The 14,512-nt window shown below is 40.6% G+C and overlaps 3 protein-coding genes across 5 annotated transcripts in view; 2 read left to right on the top strand and 1 right to left on the bottom strand.

Annotated features, from left to right (window-relative positions):
* Positions 1-322: 322 nt before the first annotated feature.
* ankle2 (ankyrin repeat and LEM domain containing 2) lies at positions 323-7,219 on the top strand. The gene is made up of 13 exons (XM_079569147.1): positions 323-414; positions 1,762-2,248; positions 2,493-2,675; positions 2,754-2,938; positions 3,053-3,241; positions 3,318-3,440; positions 3,684-3,747; positions 3,832-4,007; positions 4,083-4,177; positions 4,268-4,458; positions 4,544-5,357; positions 5,457-5,588; positions 5,734-7,219. Exons 2-13 carry the CDS (start codon positions 1,771-1,773, stop codon positions 5,939-5,941), a joined length of 2,838 nt encoding a protein of 945 aa, XP_079425273.1. The 5' UTR covers positions 323-414; positions 1,762-1,770; the 3' UTR covers positions 5,942-7,219.
* Positions 7,220-7,453: 234 nt separating this feature from the next.
* pgam5 (PGAM family member 5, serine/threonine protein phosphatase, mitochondrial) lies at positions 7,454-11,086 on the bottom strand. Of its 2 annotated transcripts, none has more exons than XM_079568663.1 (6): positions 10,785-11,086; positions 9,954-10,126; positions 9,688-9,813; positions 9,519-9,607; positions 8,404-8,534; positions 7,454-7,816 (listed from the first exon to the last, which is right to left on the bottom strand). In XM_079568663.1, the coding sequence occupies exons 1-6, from the start codon at positions 11,024-11,026 to the stop codon at positions 7,666-7,668; spliced, it is 912 nt and encodes a 303-aa protein (XP_079424789.1). In that variant the 5' UTR covers positions 11,027-11,086; the 3' UTR covers positions 7,454-7,665. The 2 variants fall into 2 exon arrangements, with proteins under 2 accessions (XP_079424789.1, XP_079424788.1); XM_079568662.1 differs by having other exon boundaries at positions 7,455-7,816; positions 8,404-8,537.
* An 896-nt stretch (positions 11,087-11,982) lies between these two features.
* Positions 11,983-14,512, top strand: part of zdhhc8b (zDHHC palmitoyltransferase 8b) — a 72,810-nt gene continuing 70,280 nt past the window's right edge. For both annotated transcript variants that reach the window (XM_079567605.1, XM_079567604.1), the window contains exon 1: positions 11,983-12,403. In XM_079567605.1, coding sequence (XP_079423731.1) covers positions 12,300-12,403 — 104 coding nt within the window. In that variant the 5' untranslated portion in view covers positions 11,983-12,299. The remainder of the gene's footprint in view (positions 12,404-14,512) is intronic.

Below are 14,512 nucleotides of genomic sequence, written 5' to 3'. Positions count from 1 at the left end.
TTGTTTCTTCTTTTTTTAAAGAATAACAATTACAAAACGAAAACATATACCATAAATAACGCAACATAACAGCACACAAACCAATCGCTCGTTGAACGATACAGTATAGTAGCATATTTATGGTGGCAACTTGAGCTGTACTTGACAGAATGCAGAGAAGTAATTACAAATAGGCGATAAAAAATATTTTTAAAAAAGCGCTTTTCCGGCTGATTGTGACAATGCATCCAAAAACACGTAACATTTCGTAGTAATGATATGTATGGTCTTAAAAATTCAGCATTTTAGTAAAACTGTTAGTTTTTTATAAGGCACGAGATTGGGCAAAATTGGGTCCTTGGTCGCTGCGTTTTTGAAACCATCGCGGTGTGAACTCCTAGCAGGCAGTAACCGGGGAGAGAGGAGGAGGTGGAGGTAATATTTTATCATTCTTGCGTGGTTCTTTGATGTATTCAGAATGCAGCACTTTGTTAAAACAATGGACAATCAAGCCGGTGATTAATAATGAAGTCTAGAGCGCGTGGATCCAACAGACTTGAGTAATTAGCCTTACCTTGCTGAATGGCTAGCTGTTAGTGTTAGCATTGCAGAAAGCTAATGGTGTGTAAGGAGTTATGCTTTTAAGGAGCTGTCGCTGCATGCATACTGACATGTTAAAGAAATGTATGGGTTAAATTCTCTGCTCAGCTAATTTGCCAAAAGGATATCACATTTGTGGTTATTCCCTTGGACTTGCCCGGGGTGGCCTTCATAAAGAGATCTGATACCCGGTTGATGCTTTTAAATCACTTTTTGAGTCTAATATATGTAAGTGCCATGGCTTCATTCAACACCCATGTGCAAAAAACGTAGCAATGTTTAATTTTCGGTTTTGTTTTCGTTGAGCTGAAAATAGCCATGTTTTGCTTGATGAGCACACAATGCTTCTTAAATGTTTGATTTCAAGTGTAGCTGCATGTTTGATAAGGGATGGTTAATAACTGTTTTATCTGGTGTTGGACATATTATTGTCTAGTCTTAAATCATTAGAATTACATTGCCTTTCAGTGTCTGTTTACTCAGCACGTACTTCCACCCGTTGTACAATTTACCACGGTACGTGAACGTAGCGTGTGCCCTCCCTAGAAACTGCGCATGCGTGCAATATGTTGTAAACAATGGGGCTATTCCACCTCGAGCATAGCTTTGTGTCTATCCTACAGTGTATCTGTCTTAAACTAACACCGGTTTTTTATCTGAACGACTTATAATGAACATAACATGTTATATGGTAAGTACAGGGATGCATTTTACCAGATGTCATCACGCACACCACGATATTTGTTCGCATCATCAACACGAAGACGTATCAATTTGTTACGTTGCAGCTCGAAAACCAACCTCGATTGACATAATTTGGGCGTGACAGCATGTGAATAAAGCTACCACTGCTGACATATCACGATACAAGGCAGTTCAACTGTAGTAGATTATGCGACCCACATCTCTCCAATGTAGTCCACTTTAAGATTTGCTAAAATTATTACATTTAGCAATAGCAAGCATCTAGCGGTATTATTTTTTGTGTCATTCTATAATATCAAGATGGCTAGTTTGAGTATAATCCCTTCTTTTGACAAACCATGCCAAAATAAGAAATAATATCGAATCATGATGTAAGTCTTAATATCCAAGTATAGGCATACACAGAGGAGTTTCTATACCAGTGTCATAAATGTACATTTTATTTAATTTTCCTGTATTTATTTGTATCTATCCCAGAGCTAAAGCATGGAGGCAGTCCTGAGCAGGCTGAGGGGGCTGAGTGCTGATGAACTGCGAGAAGAGTTTGCTCGGGCGAACCTAAAGTGTGGCCCCATCACTGCTACAACCCGGGCAATATTTGAGCGAAAACTGGCTCGTGCCCTGGCAGGTCCAGAGACCAGTGAGGCTGATGCAGGCACAGCATCAGCAGAGGGCTCCAGCAATGCCATTAAACATGCCTCACCTTTGCCATGTCGCGCTACATCGTCTGCAGCTACGGCAAGTAGCCGCAGCAGCACAAGTGAAGTTGCAAGAGAGGAGCCGGATTTTGGCTACGGAGTGGGCCTGAATCCTCCAGAAGAAGAGGAGATCTCTGTGCAGCTGAACAGCTCTGATGTCTCTCACTCAAAGTCCTTGTGTAAAACACCATCAAAACCTGCACAAACATCCCCAACATGCTATTATGGAGTATGTCCACCGTTGGAGGATGTTTTAGCCAGAAATGGTAAGTTTGGGGTTTAAAAAACAAAACAAAAAACTTTTTGGGGGCTGCTGCAATCAAACACTAGGTTATACCGTGGGTGCTAAGTACTACAGAGTATTGATTTACTATATTCTAAGCTATTTTAGCAAGGATATGAACATTTGATACCAAAGTCAACCTGCTGATTATAAGAAAAAGGGACCACATTACTTAATATTGACAAACATAACATGGAATAAAGTCCTTACTGTTTTTGGATCTGTAGAAAGAGCACATGTGTACATAGACAAGAAGGATGCACTTCTGGCTGTAAAGTTGATGAAGGGCGCCCGCTTCAAGGCATTCCCTCATCGTGAAGATGCTGAAAAGTTTGCCAGGGGCATTTGTGACTACTACCCTTCTCCAAGCAAATCCACACCATGCGTCTCTCCTGTAAGACTGGGTAAAGGTGAGTGCCATTTTGTAAAACATTTGCTTAATTTTAAGTGTTACAGCTTTTGTCAAGTGCTCTCTTGCTTCTCAGCAGACGGCATGGAGGTAGATACCATTAACCGGGAAAAGGCCAATAGTTATAAGAGCCCACGCACTCAAGACCTGACAGCCAAATTAAGGAAGGCTGTGGAGAAGGGGGACGAAACAGCCTTCAGTGAGTTGGTCTGGAGCAATCCTCGCTATCTCATCGGTTCAGGAGATAATCCAACAATTGTGCAGGTAATCGAACAATTTTGCAGTGTTTCCCAAATGAGTACATTTTATTTTACTGTTTTAGTGGTAGTAGTGGTAGTTCAAGCACTTTTGTCTATTGTTTTTGTTTTGTCCGAGCAGGAGGGTTGTCGCTACAATGTAATGCATGTAGCCGCAAAGGAGAACCAGGCAGGGATAAGCCAGCTTCTCTTGGACATTTTGGAAAACCCAGATTTCATGCGCCTTATGTACCCAGATGACCAGGAAGCGATGTTACAGAAACGTATCCGCTACATTGTAGACCTATACCTCAACACTCCTGATAAAGCTGTGAGTTTTTATGACTATGTAAATCGGATAATACAAATGACAAGAATTGTATTAAAAGATTTCTTCTTTATTTTAGGGATTCGAAACTCCTCTTCACTTTGCGTGTAAGTTTGGGTGCCCAGAGGTTGTCAATGTTCTGTGCTCGCACCCCGACACTGATAAAAACTGTAAAAACAAGGATGGCCAGAGACCGTGTGATGTGAGTATGGGATACTAGCTCTATCAGTGACCACACAAACCGCACTTGTCTGTATGTCACCTGGTTGCTGTGACCTTTTCATTTGCGTTTCAAATCTCTGGCCACAACTCCACATTGAAAGCTAAAATTAGATGTCCGTGAGCTATTTTCTTCCTCTGTGGATCCTGAGTAATGTCCAGTCAGGCAAGCAACAGTTGTGCTCTGTGATGTCTATTCATGATGGTTATTTCCCCTTTGCCACAGGTCATTTGTAGCCGGAAAAATAAAACGGAGGAGATTAAACAGAAGATAACTGATTACTTGGAAGGTAACTAAATGCCAATATACTAGACCTGACACATATACTGTATCTTTTTTATATTTATGAACCATTACTGTTGCACATTTACAGATCGTTGCTATATTCCTTTGCTGCGGGCAGCAGATAACACATGTCAGCCCATCATTGGTGCCTCTTGGTCACCTGAGCCATCGGAAAGTCTTTCTTTGATTCACTGTCACATGAGAAGTCCAATGGATCCAATGATGACTGTTACAGCATTTGCTGGGCCTTTAAGCCCTTCAAAGGCAAGTCTATTTAAGTAAATTTAGTATTACAAAGCTGAAAACCACTGCATTTACAGAGAGTAAATTATCCTGTAGGCGGATGACTTCAGACGAACTTGGAAAACGCCGCCTCGAGAACGTGTTGACATACTCAAGTCTGACCCTGAACGGGGAGCAGAGAAAGTTGGCAGGTACAGCCTTATTTCACTGATCTTACTGCAATAGCATATGAAATTGTTCTTAAAAAGAAAAAGCAGCGAGTAACAAATATGTCTTCACAGAGACCTTGCTCATGAAATGGGCCACCCGTGGGCGGAGTACTGGGACTTTTTGGACAGTTTTGTTGATTTGTCGTCAGTGGAGGGCCTACGTAAACTTGAAGAATACTTGAGCAAAAAGGACTTCAGCTCTCGGGTTTATCAGGATACTGGAGAAAACGAGACAAGTAATAGATTTAGGACACCGTCTCCAGGTACATGCTTGTCTTCTGTTCTTCGTCTGTCCCAGGCTGAAATAGAAAATTAAACCAAACTCATTTCCCTGTGTTGTTGTTGCAGGAAAGCTCAAGAAGTTTTGCAATTCGATCTCTGTTGGTGCTTTTCTGGATGAAAGCGATGACATCAGTCTTGAAGAGATAAAGAACAGACAGAATGCAGCACACTTACCATCAACATCATCTGCAGCAGCTAAGGACGGGCTCAAGGGTGCAGTGGGAGGTCTAGACTTTCACATTCTACCCCGGCCTGATCTGATAGAGACGGCGGCTGAGCAGGATGACGGCCTTCTATCGCCAGGAACTGTCTGTAAAAATGGGGTGTGCTCCTCCCCAAGAGAAAGGACTCACAATGGAGACAAAGTGTCCCAGCGCACCTCCCCGTCCTCTTGTCTCCTGTCTCCCATCTCCAACCTGATGGTGGAGTTCGAGCGCATGTCGCTTCAAGAGCCTTTAGACTCCTCCACTGGCTGCAGGGAGCGGAGGAGCAGTGGAGGCAGGAACAGAGACACTCATAGTTTCTCCTCAGCTATAGACCTGAGTCCTGGCCTGAACCGCCTCTGTTTGAGTCCCAAACAGAACAACGAGGCTATGGAGGGGCCAAGCTGGAGCGCAGAGGCTGGTGCTGAAGACCGTCACAGCAGTGGCAGCTCAGAGGAGTATTTGGAGGCAGAGGAGAGCCTGGATTTGCTGGGCAGAACAAGAGGGTCATTTTCAGGGGCACGCAACTTCTGTGCAAGGTCAAAGTCATGGGACCACGGAGGCCGAGACCTGAGCAGCTCTGGTTCATCTGGCTCCTCCTACAAGTCTTTAGAAAACTCCCATGAATTCATGCCTAGGACACCACCACTAATTAGAAGAGGACTTTTTATTGAAGGGTAAGTTTTTGTGTTATTGCCATAGTTGAGCAACAAGCGTATGAATGTAGTGCATTTTTTTCTCTAATTGTTATATCTGTATATTTTGCATCATTGTAGAAGTTCACCAACAAAGTTGGATAGTCATGTTTTGTCAGCCATTGAGGGTGTGGATGTTGATCCTCAGAAATATCCCAGCATTCATAAATGGAAGAGCACAATAAAGTTGTTTTCTACATCAGACGTGCAGAGGTGAGTACTTGCTAACATTTGGGCACAAGAAGATGATGATTCTGAATGATGTGTATTTATTTTGCCACTGAACTAATTAGTCTTGGTTGTCAGAATAAATAATGCTGTTCAGCAAATGTGTAATTTGCTCCTGTGTATCATGCAGCTGGCCTAGTCCCGCTGTGGTTAAACCACGCCTCAGGATCCACCAGACTCCCGGCTCTCCAGCAAGTAGCCTGATGTCTCCCTCGGGCCGCTTCAGTCCGGCCCGGCACGCTGCCTCTCCAGACTTCAGCCCCAGCCGTTACAGCCCTGCCAATGCTAGCTACATTCAGAGAATCCGCCTCAAGCACTTAAATGACCCATCGGTATAACTCCTGCCAACCAGTGTGGCCATGCCCTGCTATTCCTCCAATTACAAATCCAGCTGCACCAGTGGCTCTGATGGAGTTCAGAGCTCACAAACGTAACAAAAATATGCACAAAGTTTTGTACTAAAGGTGTGTGGTACTGGATAAAACCGAAATCCTCATCACGTTGGGTTGTGATGCATCTATATCAAAAGGAAAAACGAACTGTATGTACGGTATGAGTGAGGACCGTGTTGACAGTAATGTTATTGTGGCAATTGTGAAGCACCTGTATAATAGCCTGAGTAAACTCTTTGAATATTGTGGAACGAAGGAGCACTCCCCAAAGTTGGTCACTAAAACGTTAGAGATCATCAAGAGGTTTCTGACACATTTTAAAAAGTCTAATGTTAATATTTAAAAAAAATATTTTTTGTATGTTGGTCAGTAGCACAAAATGTTTTATATAAGTGGTGTAAAAAACGACTGCCATTTCTTACGTTCTCCTCAGTTCAGGAATTGCCTTAATTTTCTGAAGAGATGGGTCACATCTCCATCAGTTTGATACAACTCAATGGTTGGAGCTGTGACAGTAGATTATGGTAAACATCTAAAACTAACTGAGCTCTTCCATGTTTTATTTTGTCCTTTTAATGCAAACATTTACATTTTCTCAGTGAGTTTCTTGACTTGTTTTTGCCACTACTGAGGGGCTTGTATGTGCAATTCCTTTTTTATTTGTTAATTTGTAATAAACCCCAAACCTAAAAGTGTATGCCTTGGTACGCATAATTCTTAGGGGAACTCTTTAAATTGTCAAATTTCAATCAATGTTGAAACTGTCACAAGTTAAATTCTCACATTTAAGTTCAGAAGCCTTTTAAATTACTTTTTGTCCCCCAAAAAATGCTGAAATTGCCTTGTAGCTTAACCGATCAAACAAGCAACCTAAAAGTATAGAACTTTTAGGTTGACGTCCTATTTTAACGAGTGATTGAACTAATTAGTATTAACAGTAAATACAACTTAATTTTACATAGTTTAAACTAAAGTTGGCTAGGTGGATTAATGTTTTATTGGTAGTTATTTTGAATTGAACTTTGAATGGGGACGGTCAGGTTCAAAAACTGTTCTTCTGAATGTAAATTTGATGTGAACTAAACCTTTACCTGTGAGCACTAACCTCCTTCACTCAAATGATTGTATTGTTGGTTGCTCACAGCTGTTCTTATTCTGGTTTATGAATGTTCTTGAATGTGGACGATGCACCTAAAAACTTCAAACATGCTTCTTGTGCTTTTTATCATTCTGTGCTTTATTAAAGGGTAGCTCATGGTGTATTTCTGTACGTCTGGACTTCCTTTTATTTCAACGAATCAATAAAACGTCACTCACTTTATTCTGGTGCTTGTTCATTATTTTAATACAAAACATCAAAATTTTACTTCACAATATTAAGAACATAATTTTATCCTACCATTACATGAAAAACTGGGTTTATTTTTGCAACATCACACCATGATTTTTTTCTTCTTTTTTTTGAAAATACGTAAAAACTACATTCAAGAGGACTTGCAAAGAAGCTTTTCCTTTTTTTTTTTTTTTAACTGCTGGCATCTTATGGCACAAAGTTGACCACCACCACCACACCGCCACAGTTTAGACACATGATGGCTGATTTAAATTACAAAATTGAGTCATTTTCAAGACACTGAGGCAGAAATAAGGTTGAAATGACTAAGATAGCATTAGGTCCGTGAGAGTTTGTCTGGGGGCATGAACCCCGAGTCTCCCAGAGTACGCAGGGCCACCCTTCCACTGGGACGAATCGTGAGCCACGTTATACTGCCATTGTTCAGACCCATTCGAAGCCAGCCCTCTGGAGGAAACTGGAGAGCTCTGGGGGAATACAAAGGAAAGAGCATTTGTTCTTGTTAGGTAATAAAGGTGTATTCAGTAATCCATACACAGGATTCTCAATAAATATACTTAAAAATGACCATTTCGACATTATTAGCAATAAAAAGCAAAACCAGAACTTATAATTACAAACTTATTCGTTGACACGCATGAGACCCATGTTTGTTCATTAACAGCACTGTCCTGACCAAATAAACCAATAAATACTTATAAAACACAACAGATGTCCTTCAGTACGTTATAAAAGCAGACATTAGTGAAGACCTTTGTACACGGCAGCTACAAACAGTTATTACTTTTCATGAACTAGTGATTAGCAGGCGAGTTGTTAACGCTACAGTGACAAAATGCTTGCATACCCCGAATGACTCCTGTACCCTTAGCCTGCACTGCATTAGGCCACACAGGCCAGACCATTATTATTTCCTGAATTGTATATTGCCTGAATTGTGATCCATAGGGACAACTGCAGATCAGGAACACGCATATACATTTTCAACTGATCCTCTGCCCCTTTCCTTGTTATTGACATGCATGTACTACGTGATGACGTCTGCAACACAAACCTGCAAACAAAATAGCGGATGACATTGGCATGGCACACGATGATCTCAAAGCTGTCCTCTTTCTGCTTGGGGTCAGCGCGGTGGATGTAACGGCGGAAGGCTGCCTCAATGCGAGCTCCATCTTCGTGGTACTGCTGGAGGACGGCACAGAGGATGAGAGCCACTTTGTCAAATAAAGGGTTTCTGTTTGAACCCCAGACAAACAAAACATGAAGCTGGTATGAACTGGGAACATTGAGTAAAACAGCAGTAATATGTTTTATATTAATGGGATATGTCAGGATATAGGGCCTCATTTCCTAGTTATCCAGAGTGTTGTTGATTTCTGGAGATTTGTTTTATTATTATTCATGCAGTCCTTATATCTGTTTAGTTTAGTGGTGCTAGGCTAGTGCTAGGCTAGTGCATGTCTAGTAGCCTGCATTAAAAACCTCTTCAAATTCATGGGGTAGTCCTCCAATCTGATCTCATATCTGATTTGTAAAAAGCTCCTTTGTAAATTCCACGTGCCGGCCGCTGGTAAACAAACTACTGTAGATCCGGTAACCGAGCAGATCACGCCCCTGCTGCGTAGCTGACAACCAGGAAGCTGATGCTGCTCAAACATAAGTTCTTTTAAATGCAAAATGGGTATATGTCAAAAATTGTTCAGTCAACACAGACATTTATATCGGTAGTCTGATGTTATAAGTGATTTGCCTCAGGTGCCCGACTGTTTTCTATGCAGGCTACTAGCTACCATAGACATACGCTAGCCTAGCACCACTAAACTCTTCAAATATAAGGACTGCATGAATTAAAAAATATATACATATCTCCAGAAATCAACAACACTCCGAATAACTAGGAAATGAGGCCCTATGTCCAAAATCCTGAAACATCCCTTTAAATTTTATAAATGGTAACAAACTAAAACATCTTGCTATTATCATTTACTTACAACTATACTTACAACTACTTACAACTACTAATGATCATCTTGTGCGTAACAAATTTGGTAATTATGAACATGTGGACCAAATACAGCCAATGACAGGACGTAGTTACTCTAGAACACATTTAGAAAAGCACGGACAAAGACCTATTTTATTGTATGAAAGGAAGGTTTCTCTCACCACAGCATCAGGTTTCCAGTGGGTGACGGGAGGAACTGGCTCAATAGGAGCTCCCTCCCTTAACAAGTCACAGCTCACCAAATCCAAACCTGAACAAAGTTTGTGTTTTCAGACATTATTGAACAAACACAACCCTCACGGTTTCATGCACGGTGTACTGTGCGCAGACCTGGAAGATGTTTACTGATGATGTTTGCGGTTTCAGTTGCTCTCGTCATACTTGAGTGGATCAAAAGATCATACTTCAGCCCAAGTACGGACAATCTCTGCCCCGTCAACTCTGCCTGTTCTCGACCTTCAAAACAAAAGAAGAAGGTGAGGAAACGGAAAGACGAAGAAGTCGATTTTCAATATTACTGAAAAGATATCTTCGAAAAACAAGCGTGTGCACACTGGGATGGATCTCAAATTCCCATTTCATTTGTATACATTTACCTAAAGGAGTGAGAAACCTCTCCTTGTCAGAGGCGCCACTCAGGTTGTACTGGGAATGCCTGATGAGGAGGATGTTGCGAGTTGCTTTGGGTTTGCCATTTTCTTGCTCAGAGCTGGGGTCTTCCGTCACACTCTCCTTCTTCTTCCCATTAACCAGCGCAGATGGGTCCCTCCTGCACAGAGTTAAGAGGAGGGCAGATTATACATGGCCTCGTCCCATACGGTTTACGTGAGGAGTAGAAAAGTAGGTCAGTGCACTTCAGGTTTAGGGACACTGAGGTAGATCCATATATTTGTAATCACAGCTATGGCAATAGATTGTACACCCAGTTTTCTAAAATAACATTAAGCTCGACTTACACAAGATCAGTACAGAAGGGGAAAACTGAAGTGCACTTGTGTTAGTGCTGTGTGTAAAGGCTGTAATGAACCTGACGAATATCTTAAAAGACTCAGATTTATATATTTAAAAAAATGCTTGACTCATAACTCCATACTGTTATATCTATGACTGTTGAAATGCCCTTTAGTAGGATAGAAAGGGAATGGTGCTTTTGGCAGATCTGTAGGAATTGTACAGTAGTTTTATCAAGGGAGCCCCCGTTTAAAAGCCGCTTATATATTTAGTGTCCTAAATATTTCTGATAACTAAAAATAAATACTGTGACACAAGTTTTATCACACACTGTATAAAATCCATTCATAAATGCAATTGTAAAATGTTTGGCACAACAGAACAATATAGTTAGATTATAGTCGCGGTGACAACATTAAATACACATAACGCGAATAACATTGTATATAGTGTTGATTCTTCTAGACTCGACGTACTTATCCCAGTTGAAGTCCCAGGCGTGTCCGGAGGGTGCAGGCGTGTGACTGGCAGGTGTCCACGACGCAGGCTGCGCAGCTTTTATCACGTTGAATCTCGACCACCGACTCGGACCGTCTCCCGGTTGTCCTCCTCCTCCAAAGAAATACCCATGCGAGTCGGCGGCGGCAGCGGCGACCACGATCACGGCAGATCCACCGGCGAGGCCACACAGAACTTTCAGTGTCCGCCTGTATGCCATACCGAAACACTACGGCTAGCTAATTAGCCTGCTGTTTTAAAGGCAAACACCCCTGGCTAGCTAAAATACGTATCGTTGTTCCCGTTGTTGTTGTTTTTTAGATATTTCTTCAAGAATAGATTTGGTAAAGATAATTTGCTTTCTCCTCCTAGGACACCACCCGAGAGGCATCTGATCGTGAATCTAAAAATACAACCGCACAAGCTGCTAATCTAAACTACTTCCTACAACATAACGGTGGCCGATATGGGACAGAAATGATCCGCATTTTCATGTGTTCGGCATGTCGACACTTGAGGGCGCTGTAGGATTTCATTTCATGCAGTAAAATCAATTAACCAACACTAATGCAAGAATAAAATAAAAATAAAAAATTCAATTAAATTCGTATTGAAAATGTGTGCGTAGCCTGAAAGGTGGTGTCGCTAATATTATTATTTATTTTATTTTTTATTTTTATTTTTTATTTTTATTTTTATTTTTTATTTTTTATTTTCTATTTTTTAATTTTAATTTTAATTTTAATTTTAATTTTAATTTTAATTTTAATTTAATTTAATTTAATTTAATTTAATTTAATTTAATTTAATTTATTTTTATTTTATTTTATTTTATTTATTTATTTTTTATTTATTTTTATTTTATTTTTTTTTTATTTTATTTTATTTTATTTTATTTTATTTTATTTTATTTTATTTTATTTTATTTTATTTTATTTTATTTTATTTTATTTTATCTTATTTTATTTTATTTTATTTTATTTTATTTTATTATTATTTTGTATTTTTATTTTTATTTTTATTTTTTACATTATTAGCTTATATTGTTTGCTAATATCCTGCATCATGGCTGTTTGATAACGTTAAATTCGAAACGTTTCTTCCCAAACAGCCTATGTTGCTTGTATACTACACGTATAGTATCCCTGGTTCCTCTTGAAGACGCGCTTGCAGCAGGAGCAGAAGCCAGCTTTGCGGCGAGGCTCCACCTTTCTGAGCGGTTCAGTGACCTCACTAGTGGGCCGGTTTGGAAGGGTGGGATTTCCAGGCTCACAGGGCTCAATGTATTCCTGCTGCTGCCTCTCTATCCTCGGATCTATGCGGCTTCACATTCACCGACAGGGGGAAAAAAAAAAAAAAACGGGACTGGTCGTTGTACCTCCAATAGCCGCACATCGGGCCTGCCATACGCGCTGCTGCTGCTGCTCCAAGGACCTCTTTTCTACATGCGACTGCTATCGGAATAACTAATTGAGGAATGTGGAAATTACAGAATGCCAACCAGCACTGGAAAGAGATTTAAACCCACGAAATACATCCCGGTATCCACAGCTGCCGCGCTTCTTGTGGGGTCGACCACTTTATTTTTCGTCTTCACGTAAGTTTACTGCTTCTTCGGGGCTTTTCGCTGCAAGCTTGATCTATCGCGTTGTTGCGGATCGTGCCTTCACTCCCTCGCTGCACGCACATTTTTGACGAGTGGACACAGATTTGAAGTTCGCATGGTTAAATTAAGCCACTTTGGAGCGGCGTTTGTGATTTTACGATATGAGTACGCTGTGGTCGGTTACATAGCGGCACTGTGGCCATTTGTTGCCTTACCGCAGACCCAGACTCACCATTAGGTGCTGTAGCTGCGGGGCAAACTTCCAACATGTGAGTTTAACGAGGCTTAACTCTTGCATGAGCTTCTTTGGTAAGTTTAGGCTGGAAATAGACACTTTACGTGCAAGATATTGCAAGAAGGGAGTTGTTGTTATAAGCTGTAATGTCTGTGTGTTTGCATAAGTGTGCCATAAAGCTGTCATGTGAAAAAACAGAAAAAGAGCTCGGATGTATATTCCACATAATTCAAATAAAGTGATGGTGACAAAATGAAAAATGAACTGCAAACTCCTTAGATATCTCTCTTTATCAACTACGCTTTACCCCGCTCTTCATCTATCCATCACTTACTGCACACCAGTGATAGCAATGTCACTCGTCGCCTCATCAGCAAGCATCACCATCAGCCCTCTCTAAAAAAAAAAACACCTCACCTATCCCCCTATGACAAATGGAGTAGATAGAGCCCCGTGCCTTCAGAGCAGATGCTGCCCATACATTTGAGAGATGGAGGGATGGAGAGATTGGTGTGAATCATCATCTGCACATGTTTTCTGGTCTAGTTAGTATCGCTAAGGTGCAATGAGGATTATTACTGAAATAAACAACATATGCAGCCTATGCATCCCCAAGGAGCACTGAGAGCATTTGGAGCCAGCAGCTATTGGGAACCTTTGACCCAGAATCACAGAGGAACAGCCCTGCACAGTGCACCAGTGTTAAAATTATGTTTGACTTGACTTGTATGTGCTATTACAAGCATATAAGAGCGATAACAAAATATGTAACACTTTATCATGACACACACTACAACATCTTATATTATAAAACTCATATGGGATTTTTTCATTTAAAACCTGGACTCAAATGTTCAGATCTAGCTCCAGGATGCAATCTCACAGGTAAAAAGAATGCAAAAACACTGTTATTTTATGTGTAAAGATGATATTTTCAGTCCACATATCAAAGTAATGTTTATTTTCTTCCAATCTTGCTAAAAGCTTTGCACAGAACTGTTAAGAAATCAAGCAACACATGCACTGCTCTGCACAGCTGACATGACACTGCATCCTCCTCAGCTTCTGTCTAAATGGCCAAATCACAACAAATGGCTCCTGCATGGCCCTGCATTCTCAGGTGACTCAGACTGAAAGAAGCATATGGCACGTGGGTTGCTTTCGAAGGTTGCTTTAAAAAATCTCTGCTCTCTCTTGAGTTCGTTGTTCAGCTTTGCATAAACAAATGCCCTGATTTACAACGTCCACAGTATAATAGTGCCCCGATTTATGGAGAGATTTGTGATGGAGGTCGACTTTTCCCTGTCCGCTGTTTGCTTCAAATCCCATTTGCTATTGTTAGTCCTTTATTTGCTGGGCTTTGTATCGTCTAATCTGTGTTTTGAGGTTCATCCCCAGCAGATGGTTCAAGGTTGAGGATTAGGGCTCTGTTTCTTCATCGTTTCAGTAAAAAAAAGCCTAAAGGATTGAGTCATGTATATTGGTGCCTCCAGGGAGGAGTGCATTTTCAAACTAGGCCACATCTCATCTTAAACCCTTCCCATTACGCTGATTTTCTGCAAGCTTTGACCGATACAACTCAAAAAATATGAAATGGTTACACTCACACTTTTGTTATTTTTAGAAAAATGAAATCCTTTGATAGATTTATAGATTCAAAGTTTGTTCTTTATTGTAGAAGATATAATAAGAATCCATTCCTTAACATTATGTTTTAATAAAATAATTCTTTACCCTCACTTACTTTCGTTAAATGGTAAATCTTATTTCCTTTTGGCATTTGCCTTCCTACAATTTTCTTTCTTATAATGTGTTTGTTTCATTATTTTCTACCTTCATTCTTTGCTGGCTGTTCCTTTGATGCA

Source organism: Gobius niger (assembly GCF_951799975.1).
Source record: "Gobius niger genome assembly, chromosome: 1".
NCBI lineage: Eukaryota > Metazoa > Chordata > Actinopteri > Gobiiformes > Gobiidae > Gobius > Gobius niger.
Note: the sequence above shows the minus strand (reverse complement) of the source record. Positions and strands in the feature narration are given on the sequence as shown.